Source organism: Xyrauchen texanus, chromosome 11, assembly GCF_025860055.1.
Source record: "Xyrauchen texanus isolate HMW12.3.18 chromosome 11, RBS_HiC_50CHRs, whole genome shotgun sequence".
In the NCBI taxonomy this organism is placed as follows: domain Eukaryota; kingdom Metazoa; phylum Chordata; class Actinopteri; order Cypriniformes; family Catostomidae; genus Xyrauchen; species Xyrauchen texanus.
The window spans coordinates 32,498,338-32,515,843 of record NC_068286.1 but is presented as its reverse complement, the minus strand read 5'-3'; the positions used below and the strand labels follow the sequence as shown (position 1 = coordinate 32,515,843).

The window sequence follows — 17,506 nt, the reverse complement described above, 5'->3', positions numbered from 1 at the left end:
TGCATGTAAGAGCTAACAACATGTCCTCCATTATCAAAAGCACATACATTTCTGCAAGATGTTTGTCGAGAGAGTCCACATTGAGGTTGAACAATACAGGGGCCCAGCTGGACCAAGACAGCCACACAATCAAGCCCCGGCATTGGGTTCATGGGAAGCAGCTCAGAAGCAAGAAACAGATCATTAACTGAGCAGCCAAGGCTGAGTGGAGGAGAGGGGAGAGTTGGACAGACTCACCCGAGAGGCTCGGTGGGGGTGGGCACAGAGCATGCTTCACATCAAGGCTATTGCATTAATACACAACTGTCGCAGATGTGAACCGGCATACATATGAGGGCACAAACTGAGAGCTGAGATGGAGATTTGTGTAACATAATGCATAAATTAGCCAAAACAGAGATGTGGAGTCAGCAAACATGACTGAGGCAATTAAAAGACTTAAAGGGATAGTTTACCCAAATCTGAACATTTTCTCATCACTCTCATGCCATCCCAGATGTTTATGGCTTTCTTTCTTCTGCTGAACATACACATACACACACACACACACACACACACACACACACACACACACACACACACACACACACACACACACACACAAGATTATAGAAGAATATTTCATCTCTGTAGGTCCTCACAATGCAAGTGAATGGTGACAAGAACTTTGAAGTTCCAGAAAGCACATAAAGGCAGCATAAACGCGATCCATAAGACTCCAGTGGTTAAATCCATATCTTGGTGGTATGGCAAGTGTGGGTGAAAAACAGATGAATATTTAAGTCTTTTTTACTATCCATCTCTACTTTAACTTTCACATTCTTCTTTTGTTTTTGCCAATTCATATTCTTCGAACATATCACCACCTACTGGACAGGAGGGAGAATTTATACCAAAAAAAGCACTTTAATATTGATCTGTATCTAACCCACACCTATCATATCACTTCTAATGATATAGATTTAAACACTGGAGTATTATGGATTATTTTTACACTACTTACACTATGAGTTTTTTTGAGCTTCAAACTTTTGGTACTCATTTAAATGTACAGTGAGGACTTACAGAGCTTAAAATCTTCATTTGTGTTCTGCAGAATAAAGTAATACACATCTGGGATGGCATGAGTAAACAATGAGATAATTTCATTTTTATAATAACTATCCCTTTAAGGGAACAAATTTAACAGGATGCTTAAAATGTGATAAAATTTGAAATGTATTTTCTATATTCATGATAGGAAACATGAACAAATGTTTCAATAATGTGTGCAATATCTGTTGTGCATTGATGTTAATCAAAGTATTAAATACATAAAATAAATAAATAAAATATTTATGTAGTATATAATGTTACAATAGTCTGTCAACACAATAAACATTATTTATATAAAATTGTTATATATATATATATATATACACACACATATACAGGTGCTGGTCATATAATTAGAATATCATCAAAAAGTTGATTTCAGTAATTCCATTCAAAAAGTGAAACTTGGATATTATATTCATTCATTACACACAGACTGATATATTTCAAATGTTTATTTCATTTAATTGTGATGATTAAAAGTGACAACTAATGAAAATCCCAAATTCAGTATCTTCGAAAATTAGAATATTACTTAAGACCAATACAAAAAAAAGGAGCAATGCGGTGTGGCATGGCGTCGATCAGTCTGTGGCACTGCTCGGTTGTTATGAGAGCCCATGTTGCTCTGATAGTGGCCTTCAGCTCTTCTGCATTGTTGGGTCTGGCGTATCGCATCTTCCTCTTCACAATACCCCATAGATTTTCTATAGGGTTAAGGTCAGGCAAGTTTGTTGGCCAATTAAGAACAGGGATACCATGGTCCTTAAACCAGGTACTGGTAGCTTTGGCACTGTGTGCAGGTGCCAAGTCCTGTTGGAAAATGAAATCTGCATCTCCATAAAGTTGGTCAGCAGCAGGAAGCATGAAGTGCTCTAAAACTTCCTGGTAGACGGCTGCGTTGACCTTGGACCTCAGAAAACACAGTGGACCAACACCAGCAGATGACATGGCACCTCAAACCATCACTGACTGTGGAAACTTTACACTGGACTTCAAGCAACGTGGATTCTATGCCTCTCCTCTCTTCCTCCAGACTCTGGGACCTTGATAACATAACTTTGGACCACTCAGCAGCAGTCCAGTCCTTTTTGTCTTTAGCCCAGGCGAGACACTTCTGATGCTGTGTCTTGTTCAAGAGTGGCTTGACACAAGGAATGCGACAGCTGAAACCCATGTCTTGCATACATCTGTGCGTGGTGGTTCTTGAAGCACTGACTCCAGCTGCAGTCCACTCTTTGTGAATCTCCCCCACGTTTTGAATGGGTTTTGTTTCACAATACTTTCCAGGGTGCGGTTATCCCTATTGCTTGTACACATTTTTCTACCACATCTTTTCCTTCCCTTCACCTCTCTATTAATGTGCTTGGACACAGAGCTCTGTGAACAGCCAGCCTCTTTAGCAATGACCTTTTGTGTCTTGCCCTCCTTGTGCAAGGTGTCAATGGTCGTCTTTTGGACAGCTGTCAAGTCAGCAGTCTTCCCCATGATTGTGTAACCTACAGAACTAGACTGAGAGACCATTTAAAGGCCTTTGCAGGTGTTTTGAGTTAATTAGCTGATTAGAGTGTGGCACCCGGTGTCTTCAATATTGAACCTTTTCACAATATTCTAATTTTCTGAGATACTGATTTTGGGGTTTTTCATTAGTTGTCAGTTATAATCATCAAAATTAAAAGGAATAAACACTTGAAATATATCAGTCTGTGTGGAATGAATGTATACATTATCCAAGTTTCACTTTTTGAATGGAATTACTGAAATAAATCAACTTTTTGATGATATTCTAATTATATGACCAGCACCTATATATATATGTACATATATATATACACACACACACACACACACACACACACACACACACACACACATTTTTTCCTCATATTTCCAAAGGTGATAGGGAATTTTCCAGGGAAACCTTTAATTTAAAATGAATCAGTATGCGTTTTCATTTGTATGCATACTGCACAATGGCCTAATTGCTTTTCACAATGTACACCGAGACTTCTTGACATGTTGCTGGAGAGGATTTTGAGCTGAGAATTCAGGAGCTAATCCGCTGTCTTACACATTTCTTTCATGAGTTCATGAGTTTGTGTGTTGTTACTCTTGATTGTCAGGCTATTCCAAATTCCGTAGCATCCAGCGCTTGGATGCAAAGCATCACTGATGTGATAATATTGAATATGACACTCTAATTATTCTTTTCATTAATCTTTTGCTAGAAAGGGTGAACTGATATTAAACTGATAACTGAATTGCTAAAAATTTATATTTTATATTAATATGTACAGATATAGAGTTTGGCTTAGTTAATAAAATATGCATTCCTATTGACTGTATTACATAATTTACAACTAAAAGTATAACTTATTTTGTCACCTTTCTGTTTTCAATTCACTCAGAAACTGGAGCTCACAAGTGCCCATACATCCAACAACACTTACAGCAATCGCCACTGGGGGCAGATATTCGAATTTCAGTAAGCACAGATGGAAATTTTGACTGTTCCTGAATTCACAGTGAGGTCAGTCTGGCTGTGTGTACAGAACCACAGTGCACTAGTTAGTCATGTCATACAGTATGCTAGCCACTCTACACCACACACATTGTCTCGTATTGTGTTTTTTTCATATGAAAGAATCATTTGAGTCGAATCTTTTACATTTGATTCATTTGAACTGAACAAAAATATTAAAAAGTGGTCTGAATGATTCGTTTTGCGAATCACGAATCTGAATCAAAATCACAAGCGAAGCGCGTGCCAGATTACATGTTCCATGTCTCCTCTGGGGAAGACAAGGAACTGCTCATGATTTTATTTTTTGTTTTCGACTAATTCAATTCATAAATTTAGGCTTAAACATTATGAAAGCTGTGAAAAGATATGTGCGATCAGTCTCCTGTCTTTTCAAGAGAACTGTTCATATAAAAGTCAATCACATGCATTTACATTTAAACAAGATATGATGTGTATGAATAATTACTCATGAGCACTCATGAAAATGTCCAACAATATTTATTTTTATATTTTATGAAGATATGAATTGTTTTTGCCGAAACAAATCTAGTTTTCTGGTGGTTGCTAAAGTGTAATATTTGCTTTGTAGCACATTTATGCTACACTGTGTGGTAACTAGGGTTTTCTGGATGGTTGCTAGGGCATGCTATGCAGTTATCAAGAATCTCTACTGTGTGTTTTAGTGCATTGTATGTGGTTGCCAGTATGTTACTATGATGTTGCTACGTTGTTTTCTGTGTTTTTTGCACATTGCTTTGCAGTTAACATGGTTTCCCCGTCTGTCTCTCACTTCGATGTTGTGCTGTTGGATCTACGTCGCATATCAGCGGCTTTCTCCTTCTCTACACGGCAGTGCGTGCTTCGATAGCGCAGTTAAAAGAGTTATTTCTCTAAAATAGTTATTTTCTCTAAAAGAGCAAATACACAGTGGTGTTGAACGTCCTTTTCAGGACGCGTCTTTATAAAGATGCCATTCCGCCCCTGTGTAGTTCCTGGATGTGGTAGAGTGCTCTCCGCTCCTGAGGGCCACAGGCAGCGTTTTTTGATGGCTCATGTTTCACTGCGAGAACATGTCCATGGCCACGTTGCGGTCGAGCATGTCCCTTGCGAGCAGACCCGCGTCTCCCTTGGGCAGTCGTTGTGTGGCAGTTGTGTCCTCCCGGCCACATCGCTGAACCGAGCCACTGTTGTGGCCGAAGCTCATTATCGGCTCCTCAGAAAAATCCTGAATGAAACATACGCATTTCCCTCCCTTTATACCTGTATGTCCGGGGGCGGGACATGCAAATTCTGTCTGCCAATTTCTCATTGGCCTTTTCTCATAGATCAGAGATGCAAAAGGCTCTAAAGAGAGACCCCTAGTGTCGCTTCTTCGACACAACGTCTCGTTCCCTCCATCAGGGAACGGAGGTTACATCCGTAACCTAGACGTTTCTGGGTGGTGGCTGGGTGTATGCTTATTGGCTCTGTAATCCCATAAATTAGGGTGACCATACATCCTTTTTTCACTGACATGTCCTCTTTTTCGGACCTTAAATAAGCGTCCGGCCGGGATTTCTAAATTTGCTAAAATGTCCGGGATTTGTCTTAAGTTGCAGTATGGTGTGCATCTGGTCTAATAATTCATTGTGTGGGCGTGCATTTTTGCATTGCTTTAACCCCTCTTCGTAAGTCCCGCCTTATATATATATATTTTATTTTATTTATTTTTTTCGGTTCGGTTATTCATTGTAAATACAGTTGTCAATTCCAAACCCTGACTGTGTGAATGCAGCCTGAGTCTGTAAACTTTTGATGAAACTGTTTGTTATATAGCTGAAATTTTCAATAGAGATCACCTGACAGTACACACTCAAAACAGAGAAACATTTGATAGAACGGCCATAGAAAATAAACTTAAGGCCATTATTGTCTCATAAGATTCTTATGAAAGCTATTGATCATGCTGCAGAACTGTATAAGGGAAACATAAGAGGAAAGTACATAGCAACAGTGATGCTGTAATAAAAGGGCCCATATTTCATCAATGTGCTTTATATCTCAAGGGTCTGGGGAGAAAATTTCATCCTTTAAGCTCATATCTAAAATTGCGCAAACATGGCTACCGCTGCCTCAAGAATCAGACTTTGCCAACAAAGCTGGAAATATATATATATCTATATATATATATATATATATATATATATATATATATATATATATATATATATATATATATATATATATATATATATATATACACACACATACATAGTCTGGAAGAAACACACGACTTTACAAAAATTGTGCCTCCATGTGTTGCTGTAGTAGGTCAGAGTGATATGACGGTATGCAAAACTTTGTCAAGCTGGCAATCTGGGTTTGAATCCTGTCTTTTGTCATACTTTTCCCTGTGTCTCCACACCTTAATATTTTCTATAATATTATTTACGATAATAAATAAAAGTGCTTTGTCGCATTGATTTGGTCACAGTGAAGGTCAGGGTTTGATCTGGAAAATATTATCCATGGTTTTACTGTAGTAATATTGTAGTAACCATGTTCTTTGGTGGAAACTATAGTTTTGATGCAATGAATGCACCATGGTGTTGCAACAGTAATATGTTGTTTATATAGTAACCATGTTTATTTTTGTGGTTAGAATGATTTAACTACAAAACACCATGGTGATTAAACTTAGTCATCTGTCACATTTGCACTTATTGGAAATATCCTCTAGAAAAATAAATAGATAAATAGATAAAAAAATAAAAAAATCATGAAGGAAGTCATTATTGTACATAAAAATTTAAAGAATTAAATAAATGTAATCAGAATGACCCCCACCCAAACACACACACACAATCAACACCTCCTAAAACCTAATAAAAATAAAGACAGTAGCATCTCTTTGAGGGATCTGCCTATTTGAAAATTAAGTTAGATAAAACAGGTCTAAAGAATGAATACCGGAAAGTGAAGACAGTAAGGCAGCAGCTTATCATGAATTTACAGTGTTTTATGTATCTCTATACAGCGATCTCTATACTGTACCACCTGCTGAACTCCATTGTGCTTCTACTGGGTTTCATGAGTCATCAGGAATTCACACAACCATTATCAAGTCTCTTTATATTTTCCTCAGAGACACTATAGACTTCCTCTATTGTCTGCTTTTATTTATTTATTTTTTACTTCTTTATCTGTTTTTGTTTCCCTCCATGTCTTAATACATCCCAGCAGGGATCTGGACATATTGTCCTAAGATTGTATTGCTAAAATTATAGAGCGTAGGATATTATGTAACTAATATAGCTGTCCCCATGAGGCAACTTAGCAAAAGTACAGATGCCTGTAAAATATGTTCAAATTCTACCTATATTCAGCTGACAAAATTAAGCAGTCGCATAATAAAGTGGCTAATTTGTATGAGGAATTCTTAGAATGTCTAAAGTATGTTTATTTATTTTAAGCAGGGAAATGTGAATATTAATTTATATGTTTAATGTCAGGATTTTGAAAGCGACTACTGAAAATAAATATAAATTAAAAAAATAAAAAATAAATAAAAAGTTATTATTATAAATATAATGTTTAGGGGGACAGTGCTGCCTTCATATCATGTTGGAAAATTACCATAGTTACCTCAGACACAAAATTACAATGGTGTTTTAGTGCCATGTTAAAATAAATAAATAAAATAAGATTTTGAGGATAAAATTGCAACATTATGAGAATACAGTTGTAATGTTTTAAAATAATCTCATAAAAGGCCTTTTATGAGAATAAAGTAATTAAGTAATGTTACGAAGAGAACGTCTTTATTCTCGCAATGTTAACGTCTAGGTTACGTATGTAACCTCCGTTCCCCGATGGAGGGAACGAGACGTTGTGTCAGAGAAGCGACACTAAGGGTCTCTCTTGAGCACCGATATTCACCTCTGAACTATGAAAAAAGGCCAATGAGAGTTGGCAACCAGTATTTGCATGTCCCGCCCCCGGACATACGGGTATTTAAGCGGCGCAAATACGGGAGTTCATTCAGAAAATTTCTTCGGAGCCGATGGTCGTGCATGCAGTCTGCTCCGAGTTACACACCCAGTTCCTGTTTTAATCCTCTGACGCTCTGCATGCTGTTGGATCTGACGGCGCATAACAGCGGCTTTCTCATTCGTGCACGGCTGTGCATTCTTGCCCCTGGGCGCTTCGACAGCGCAGACAACTCGAAAGAGTTATTCTAAAAGAGTAATTTTCGCTCTAAAAGAGCAAAAACACAGCGCCGTTGAACGTCCTTCTCAGGACGCGTCTTTTTAAAGACGATTCTCCGCCCCGGTGTAGTTTCTGGATGCGTTGATTCTCCCCACCTCTGACGGCCATAAAAACTGCCTTGCATTCCTAGGGTTGCGATCACACGCAGGCAGCGTTTTTATGAATGGTTTATGTTTTCAGTGCGAGAACATAACCATGACAGCATTGCGGTCGTAGGCTTTTTCTTGTAGTGAGAAAAAGCCGCTTCAGCCGCCCCCCGCGCCTTGCCTCCTTCCAGCTGTTCATTTAGCTGGACTCAGGCCTCTCTCTCTCAAGACCGCCCTGCTGATCACGCTCACCTCCATCAGAGGGTCGGGGACCTGCAACCGTTCTCTGTTAGCGACACTTGCCTGGAGTTCGGTCCGGCACTTACGTGATCCTAAGACCACAACCGGGCTATGTGCCCAAGGTTCCTACCACACCCTTCAGGGATCAGGTAGTGAACCTGCAAGCGCTGCCCCGGGAGGAGGCAGACCCAGCCCTTTCACTGCTGTGTCCAGTACGTGCTTTACGTATCTATCTGGACCGCACACAGAGCACTAGACACTCTGAGCAGCTCTTCGTCTGCTTCGGGGGACAGCGGAAAGGGAAAGCTGTCTCCAAGCAGAGACTCGCCCACAGGGTTGTCGACGCCATTTTCTTGGCTTATCACACCCAGGCCGTGCCCCCCCCTGCGGGTCCGAGCTCACTCCACCAGGAGTGTTGCGTCCTCGTGTGCACTGGCTAGGAGCACCGCCCTAGCAGACATCTGTAGATCAGAGGGCTGGGCTAGCGGGCTAGTGTTGTGGAGAGAGCGACAGAAGGGGAAGACTTTATTCTTAAAAGCTTGATTTTAACTAGGCTCTGAATCGATAAAAAAAATGTGAATTAATTAATTGTAGCGTTTTCTGTAATAAATTGTGATTAATGATAAATGATACATAACATTATTTATTACATATATATATATATATATATATATATATATATATATATATATATATATATATATATATACACTCACCTAAAGGATTATTAGGTACACCTGTTCAATTTCTCATTAATGCAATTATCTAATCAACCAATCACATGGCAGTTGCTTTAATGCATTTAGGGGTGTGGTCCTGGTCAAGACAATCTCCTGAACTCCAAACTGAATGTCAGAATGGGAAAGAAAGGTGATTTAAGCAATTTTGAGCGTGGCATGGTTGTTGGTGCCAGACGGGCCGGTCTGAGTATTTCACAATCTGCTCAGTTACCGGATTTTCACGCACAACCATTTCTAGGGTTTACAAAGAATGGTGTGAAAAGGAAAAACATCCAGTATGCGGCAGTCCTGTGGGCTGAAAATGCCTTGTTGATGCTAGAGGTCAGAGGAGAATGGGCCGACTGATTCAAGCTGATAGAAGAGCAACTTTGCCTGAAATAACCACTCGTTACAACCGAGGTATGCAGCAAAGCATTTGTGAAGCCACAACACGCACAACCTTGAGGCGGATGGGCTACAACAGCAGAAGACCCCACCGGGTACCACTTATCTCCACTACAAATAGGAAAAAGAGGCTACAATTTGCAAGAGCTCACCAAAATTGGACAGTTGAAGACTGGTCTGATGAGTCTCGATTTCTGTTGAGACATTCAGATGGTAGAGTCAGAATTTGGCGTAAACAGAATGAGAACATGGATCCATCATGCCTTATTACCACTGTGCAGGCTGGTGGTGGTGGTGTAATGGTGTGGGGGATGTTTTCTTGGCACACTTTAGGCCCCTTAGTGCCAATTGGGCATCGTTTAAATGCCACAGCCTACCTGAGCATTGTTTCTGACCATGTCCAGCCCTTTATGGCCACCATGTACCCATCCTCTGATGGCTACTTCCAGCAGGATAATGCACCATGTCACAAAGCTCGAATCATTTCAAATTGGTTTCTTGAACATGACAATGAGTTCACTGTACTAAAATGGCCCCCACAGTCACCAGATCTCAACCCAATAGAGCATCTTTGGGATGTGGTGGAATGGGAGCTTCGTGCCCTGGATGTGCATCCCACAAATCTCCATCAACTGCAAGATGCTATCCTATCAATATGGGCCAACATTTCTAAAGAATGCTTTCAGCACCTTGTTGAATCAATGCCACGTAGAATTAAGGCAGTTCTGAAGGCGAAAGGGGGTCAAACACAGTATTAGTATGGTGTTCCTAATAATCCTTTAGGTGAGTGTATATATATATATATATATTTAAAAATTACATAAAAATAAATATTTTTATACTTTGTCTCAAACAACTTGCAGGATATTGGTTAGTCATCTTTTTTTATGTTATTTAAATATGTACGTTAAAAAAAAAAAAAAAAAAAAATATATATATATATATATATATATATATATATATATATATATATATATATATATATATATATATATATATATATATTTAGATATAAGAGAGTTAATAAGACACATTTTTACAGGCATTAAAGGGATAATTCAACCAAAAAATTTAATTATCTTTTCATTTACTCATTATAATGCCATCCCAGATGTGTATGACTTTCTTTCTTCAGCAGAACACAAAAAAAAAATTTTTTAGAAGCATATCTCAGCTCTGTAGGACCATACAATACAAGTGAATGATGACCAGAACTTTGTAGCTCCCAAAATCACATAAGGGATACATGAACGTAATCCATATTACCCCAGTGTTTAAAGCCATATCTTCAGAAGCGATATTGGATTACTCTAAATCTCCACTTTCACTTTTACATCTAAAAGTCACATGTGGTGCCTGTTTAGTTTCACTTTCACATCTGAAATTGGAAGTTAAAGTTTTTTTACTTGTCAGTAAAAAAAAAAAAGTTTTGATCTGTTTCTCACCCACACCTATTATATCGCTTCTGAAGAAATGGATTAAACCACTGAAGTCTTATGGATTACTTTTATGTGTCATGTATGTAATTTGCAGCTACAAAGGTCTGATCTCCATTTACTTGCATTATATGGACCTACAGAGCTGAGATATTCTTCTTAAAATCTTTATTTGTGTTCTGCTGATGAAAGAAATTCATACACATCTGGGATGGCATGAGAGTGAGCAAATGATGAGAGAATTTTCATTGTTGAGTGCACTATCCCTTTAAACTTTGATACAAGTATATATATATATATATATATATATATATATATATATATATATATATATATATATACATGGTATAAAATCAATGGACATGCTGTAATTAAAAGTTGTGCAAATCTTCTGCGTTTTACAGTGGACTTTTTATTTAATAGGATTAAATGATTAGAATCAATTTATATCCAACTTTATTGGCAACAGAAACTTAAGTGTACATTGCCAATGCATTATTAGAAACTTTATGTACAGATATAAATAATGTTTAAGGCTGAAGTTTAATTTGCTGAACTATTACATGTATTTCTGGCTGCCGTTCAGTTTCTACAAGTATACCTGTCTGCATCTTGCGGAACATCCAGGTCCTTCTCAGTCTCTATTGCGCACATCCTAGGCTATTGCGCACATCCTAGGTCTCACTTGGCTGGAATCGGTTTTGACACTGGACCAGATGACAGTGAATGAGCGTTTTCACAGCTGCTGCAGCATTACACAAACAAGTGGGCAGCCTGAACTCCACCAGCCATCTAATTTCAAACCACCCACAACCGCCACCCACCTCACTCTTTTTTTTTTTTTTTTTACATCACAACTGATAAGTGGGAGAAGTTGTAGATTTCATAAAAGAGTATCCAAATTGTAATTATGAGTTCAATGAAGGCGTGAACCCTTCTTGTCCGAAACATGTAATTACACTAATTCCAATCATTCCAGCATGACATAAATGCACAATTATTATAACTGCAGACACAAGTAAGCAAATTATACCTGTCAAGTTCTTGAGTCCGAGTTGTCTAAGACCAAAGTAGCCATCTCGTCTGTAGTTGAGAAAGATGGCCAGCGCATAGCGTCCTTCATACACATTAGTGCCACGGATGATCCGCAGGTTCTCCAGTGGAAGATAGTCAAACTGGTTCAGAGCCACCAACACGTAACCTGTCACCTCACGGATAGACTGCAGAGATGCAAAGACATCAAAACACAATTATTGACAGAGGAAAATTACGTAATACAACAAAAATAAGTGTGACTTTTAAGTGTTGTTTAGAGAAACTCCTCACAAGGCAGTTCAGATCAGTCACTTTTAATGTCTCCACAATATATTACAAAATAATGTTCACGGTTTTACATATACAATAAAGCACTGAACTTTCAGCTTCCAACATAACTCGCTGCCTCCCTCTCCCCATGGATGCCCTCTCGCTGCTTTTTATGCCGCTCTCCCCATGCTCACTGAAATTAGAGACAGGTGTTAGACATAATTTAGCTCAGGGGCGCATAATTTGCGCCCTTACCGCTTTTCTCTCCCGGACGGGCGCTTGACCACGCCTCCACTGCCACATACCCCCACCACCCGACTCAGGCCAGGGCATCATCCGGCCTGTCTACCACTCCCCCTCCCCATTTCTGGAGAGGAAGTCGGCGACAGCCATCTGCACCCCCGGTATGTGGACCACCTTGAATTTAAAGGGCTGGAGGGCCAGATACCAATGGGTGATCCGGGCGTTAGTATCTTTCATGCGATGGAGCCACTGCAGTGGGGCGTGATCCGAGCAGAGGGTGAAGGCCTGCCCCAGCAGGTAGTAACGGAGGGTGAGGACCGCCCACTTGATGGCCAAACACTCCTTCTCCACGGTGCTGTACTTAGTCTCCCTTAAGGAGAGCTTACGGCTAATGTACAGCACCGGGCGCTCCTCCCCCTCCACCATCTGCGAGAGTACGTCCCCCAGCCCTCTGTCTGAAGCGTCCGTCTGCAATACAAAAGGGAGAGAGAAGTCAGGTGCATGAAGAAGAGGCCCCCCACAAAGTGCAGCTTTAACCTGCATAAACGCCTGTTGGCACTGCTCTGACCATTGGACCGGATCTGGAGCCCCCTTTTTAGTGAGGTCAGTCAGCGGGCTGGTGATGTCCGAATAATTAGGCACGAACCTCCTATAATAGCCAGCCAGCCCCAGGAACTGCCTCACCCCCTTTTTGGTCTTGGGTCTAGGGCAAGTCGCAATCGCCGCGGTTTTGTCAATTTGGGGACGCACCTGGCCATGACCCAAGTGGAACCCCAGATACCACACCTCCACACGCCCAATCGCGCACTTCTTTGGGTTTGCTGTGAGCCCCGCCTGCCGCAGCGATCTCAGGACGGCCCTCAGATGTTGCATGTGCCGCTGCCAATCATTGCTATAAATGATAACATCATCTAGATAGGCAGCGGCGTACGCGGTGTGAGGTCTGAGGATCCTATCCATGAGTCGCTGAAACGTGGCTGGTGCTCCAAACAAACCGAAAGGAAGTGTCACAAATTGGTGAAATCCAAACGGCGTAGTGAAGGCTGTTTTCTCACGGGACATTGGTGTCAAGGGGATCTGCCAATAACCCTTTGTCAAATCCAAGGTCGAATACGATTGAGCAGTTCATCAACACGGGGCATTGGGTATGTGTCAAATTTAGACACCGTGTTGACTTTTCTATAATCCACACAGAATCGAACAGACCCATCGCTCTTGGGAACAAGAACAACCGGGCTGGACCAATCACTGTGGGATTCCTTTATTACGCCCATATCAAGCATCGCAACTAATTCCTCCGAAGAGAGAGAGAGGGCTCCTCCGCCCTCGGGATCGCCGCCAAGTGGTCCTCCGCGAGCCGGACAGCAGCCTCCAGCGACGCCGGGCAGTGGCACTGGACCCACTCCGCCGTTCTCCTGGGCAGGCGTTGGGTGAACTGTTCCAGCACTACCTGGTCGATGAGTCCCTCACTAGCGGTCCCCCACTAGCAGCCACCTCCGGCAGGCGTCCCGGAGCCGTTGGGCAAAAGCGAATGGGCGGTCGGTCTTCTCCAGCTTCATAGCCTGGAAGAGTTGACGGTTCTTCTCCGGGCTCCGACCAACCCGTTGCAGGATGTCTCGCTTGAGGTCAGCATAGGCCAGGAGGCTCGTTGCTGGCAATTGTTGAGCCGCGAGTTGGGCTTCCCCGGACAACAGAGGAACAAGGCGAGCTGCCCATTGGTCGTGTGGCCAGCCCCAAATCTCGGCGGTGTGCTCAAAGAGGTCGAGGAACGCTTCTGGATCGTCCGCCGCCCCCATCTTCTGTAACGCCGGTGGGGGCAAAGAGGCGCGGGGGTCCGGGGTCGCGGCTGTGGCTGGATCGGCCTCCTGGCCGAGAAGACTCCAGATCGCAAGCCGATCCTCTGCTTGAGCCCGCATGATCTCAAAGAATCGAAGATCCTGGTCCTGCCGGAGCTCAAGCAGGGACTGTTGGTGGCCCTGATGCATTACAGCGAGGGACTGGAGGACCTCCGCCAGCTGGGAGGACTCTATGGGGCGGTTACCTTCCATGACTGGAATAACGTTTCCCGGGTTTCTGCACCAGTGTAAGAGAAACTCCTCACAAGGCAGTTCAGGTCAGTCACTTTTAATGACTCCACAATATAATACAAAATAATGTTCACGGTTTTACATATACAATAAAGCACTGAACTTTCAGCTTCCAACATAACTCGCTGTCTCCCTCTCCCCATGGAGGCCCTCTCGCTGCTTTTTATGCCGCTCTCCCCGTGCTCACTGAAATTAGAGACAGACGTTAGACATAATTTAGCTCAGGTCAAAGCGCCCTTACCGCTTTTCTCTCCCGGACGGGCGCTTGACCACGCCCCCGCTGCCACAAGTGTGAATTGACATTTACATTTATTTATGTAAATAAATTATATAATAAGATAAAAGCATTCATTTTCTGCTAAATGTACAGAATATTTGTTATAATTTGCCCAAAAAATATTTATGATAAAAGAAGTATAACGTTATTTAAAAAGCAAACAAGCTACATTTGTATCTTATTGGGACATAGGGATATGTATTTATTTGTTTATTTATGGAAATGTATCTAGTCTGGACATAAATTTACTTATGTATTTATTTATACTTTTTTATGTAACTTTTCTTCCAAACATAGTCATATCACTAAATGTATTATTATTATTATTATTATTATTATTATTATTATTATTATCTGTTATAATCAAGTTATATTATAGTTTTATATCTGAGAACAATTCATGGTGAACATTTTTCCTCTAAACAAGACTTTACCAAAACTTGATCATCAAGTCTATTAGTCAGCTTTGATATAATTTGAGAGATAATGGCCCAAGAGACTGCTGGACCCTCCTTCCCCACTCAAATCAATCATCTTGACATCCAGACTCTGTTTCTTACTGCATATCATTAGCAGCCAAAGAGGACAGGTCTACATGGCAGTGCTGATCAGAACCACACACACACACACACACACACACACACACACACACACACACACACACACACACACACACACACACACACACACACACACACACACACGTTGTGTTTCCATGTTTTATGGGGACTTTCCATAGACATAATGTTTTTTATACTGTACAAACTTTATATTCTATCCCCTAAACCTAACCCTACCCCTAAGCCTAACCCTCACAGAAAACTTTCTGCATTTTTACATTTTCAAAAAACATAATTTAGTATGATTTATAAGCTGTTTTCCTCATGGGGACCGACAAAATGTCCCCACAAGGTCAAACATTTCGGGTTTTACTATCCTTATGGGGACATTTGGTCCCCACAAAGTGATAAATACACGCTCACACACACACACACACACACACACACACACACACACACACACACACACACACACACACACACACACACACACACAGCTGGTGTCATCATGGGGAGATCCATCTGAAGAGCTGAGCAAGCAAGAACTGACAGCTGTCACCTGACAGTCAGGTAAACTGGATGTCCATACAGGAAAACCTGTATAGATCAGTATTAAATCAAATTTGGGATAGAACATCAAAGATTATGGCTAAAAAGGCGTAGAAAGTTCTTATATAATTAGTGATAGGGGTTTGTTCAAGTATGAGCTATAGTAACAGTAAAGCTTGCCTTGGCAAACACCACTAATGTGTCTGCTGCTGTTGTTGTTGTTGTCAGCATCAATTTCATTTGCAACAAAACAACTATCCTCCAAAATCTAAGACAGGCCTTCAGGTCATATAGGCAGAATTTATAATGTAGTTCTAATGTACTTTATTTAATTAAAGGATTACTTTTCTTTTTGTAACCTTCTCTCATAACACTGTTTACTCTGACATGAATTTGTTTTTTCTGCCCTTCTTTTGTATAAAAAAAATAACTGGACCAGTGCCTTAGCTAACAAGGGATAATAAAGAAAACAGTCCAAGCTTGCTTTTGATTTTTTTAATAGGCTTTTTTAAGAGCACAGGGAACACAGTTAAATAGGACTTGTATAATGTGATTATGACTGTTCTGTATTTGCAATTGAAGTTCAGCACTGCAATGTGTAATTGATTTTAGGCCAAATCAGCACAAATTACACAATGCACAACTTATTCCTAAATGAGGTCTAAGCTGGTTTATATGTCTGAAGTTTTTCTCTTTAAAATTGGCAGGTTGAACTTCCTCAACTGGCGAAGGAAGTACAACCTCTGATTAAATTGAGTCTATTTGGGTCTCCCACTTAAAGACCTGTGAGATTGTAGTGCCAAGGAACCTGAATGACTCCAATGCTGCCACAGTGCTGTTCAGAATGGTGAGTGGGGTCAGTGTTGGGGTATTTTTCCTAAAGTCCACAATCATCTACACTGTTTTAAGTGTGTTCAACTCCTGGTTGTTTTGAATGCACCATATGGCCAGCTGTTCAACCTCCCCTCTGTATGCAGGCTCATCATCATCTTGGATGAGGCCAATGACTGTAGTGTTGTTTGCGAACTTAAGGAGATTGACAGAGGTGTCCTTGGCAGTGCAGTCATTTGTGTACCGGGAGAAGAGAAGTGGGATGAGCAAACATCCCTGGGGGGCACCAGTGCTGATTGTACATGTGCTGGAGTTGAATTTCCCCATTCTCACTAGCTGCTGCCTGTCTGTCAGAAAGCTGGAGATGCACTGACAGATAGAGCCAGGAACAAAGAGATGGGTTAATTTAGTCTATAGGAGAATGGGTTGATGGTGTTAAAAGCCGAAAAATAGTATCCTTGCATAAGTCCCTAGTCTGTCCAGATGTTGAATCAGACCCATATTGACTTCATCATCCATAGACCCATTTGCTCTAAAAGAAATTTCAAGGGGATCCAGAAAGGGTTCAGTGATGTCCTTCTTCAGGTGGGCCAACACCAGTCTCTCAAATGACATTAAGTCATTAAGTCCTTTGATCTTAGTTTTTTTGGGGGACGGGGATGATTGTGGAGCTTTTGAAGCAGCAGGGAATGGCTCCAGTGATCTGTTGAAGATCTGTGTGAAGATGGGGGCCAACTGATCAGCACAATATTTTAGACAAGTGGGTGAAACACCATAAAGGCCCTGTGCTTTTCATGTCTTCAATTTCCGGAAGACCCAGCATGCATCATCTTTACAGATCTTAAATGCATGTTGAGGAGCAGGAAAGGGGAGGAGGGTGGTGGCAGGAGGTGTAAATGTT

General features: G+C 41.0%; 1 protein-coding gene across 1 annotated transcript in view; it reads right to left on the bottom strand.

Annotated features, from left to right (window-relative positions):
* LOC127651416 (receptor tyrosine-protein kinase erbB-4-like) overlaps positions 1-17,506 on the bottom strand; it is a 364,872-nt gene that overhangs the window by 156,686 nt on the left and 190,680 nt on the right. Inside the window, exon 3 of the mRNA XM_052137221.1 lies at positions 11,787-11,973. Coding sequence (XP_051993181.1) covers positions 11,787-11,973 — 187 coding nt within the window. The remainder of the gene's footprint in view (positions 1-11,786; positions 11,974-17,506) is intronic.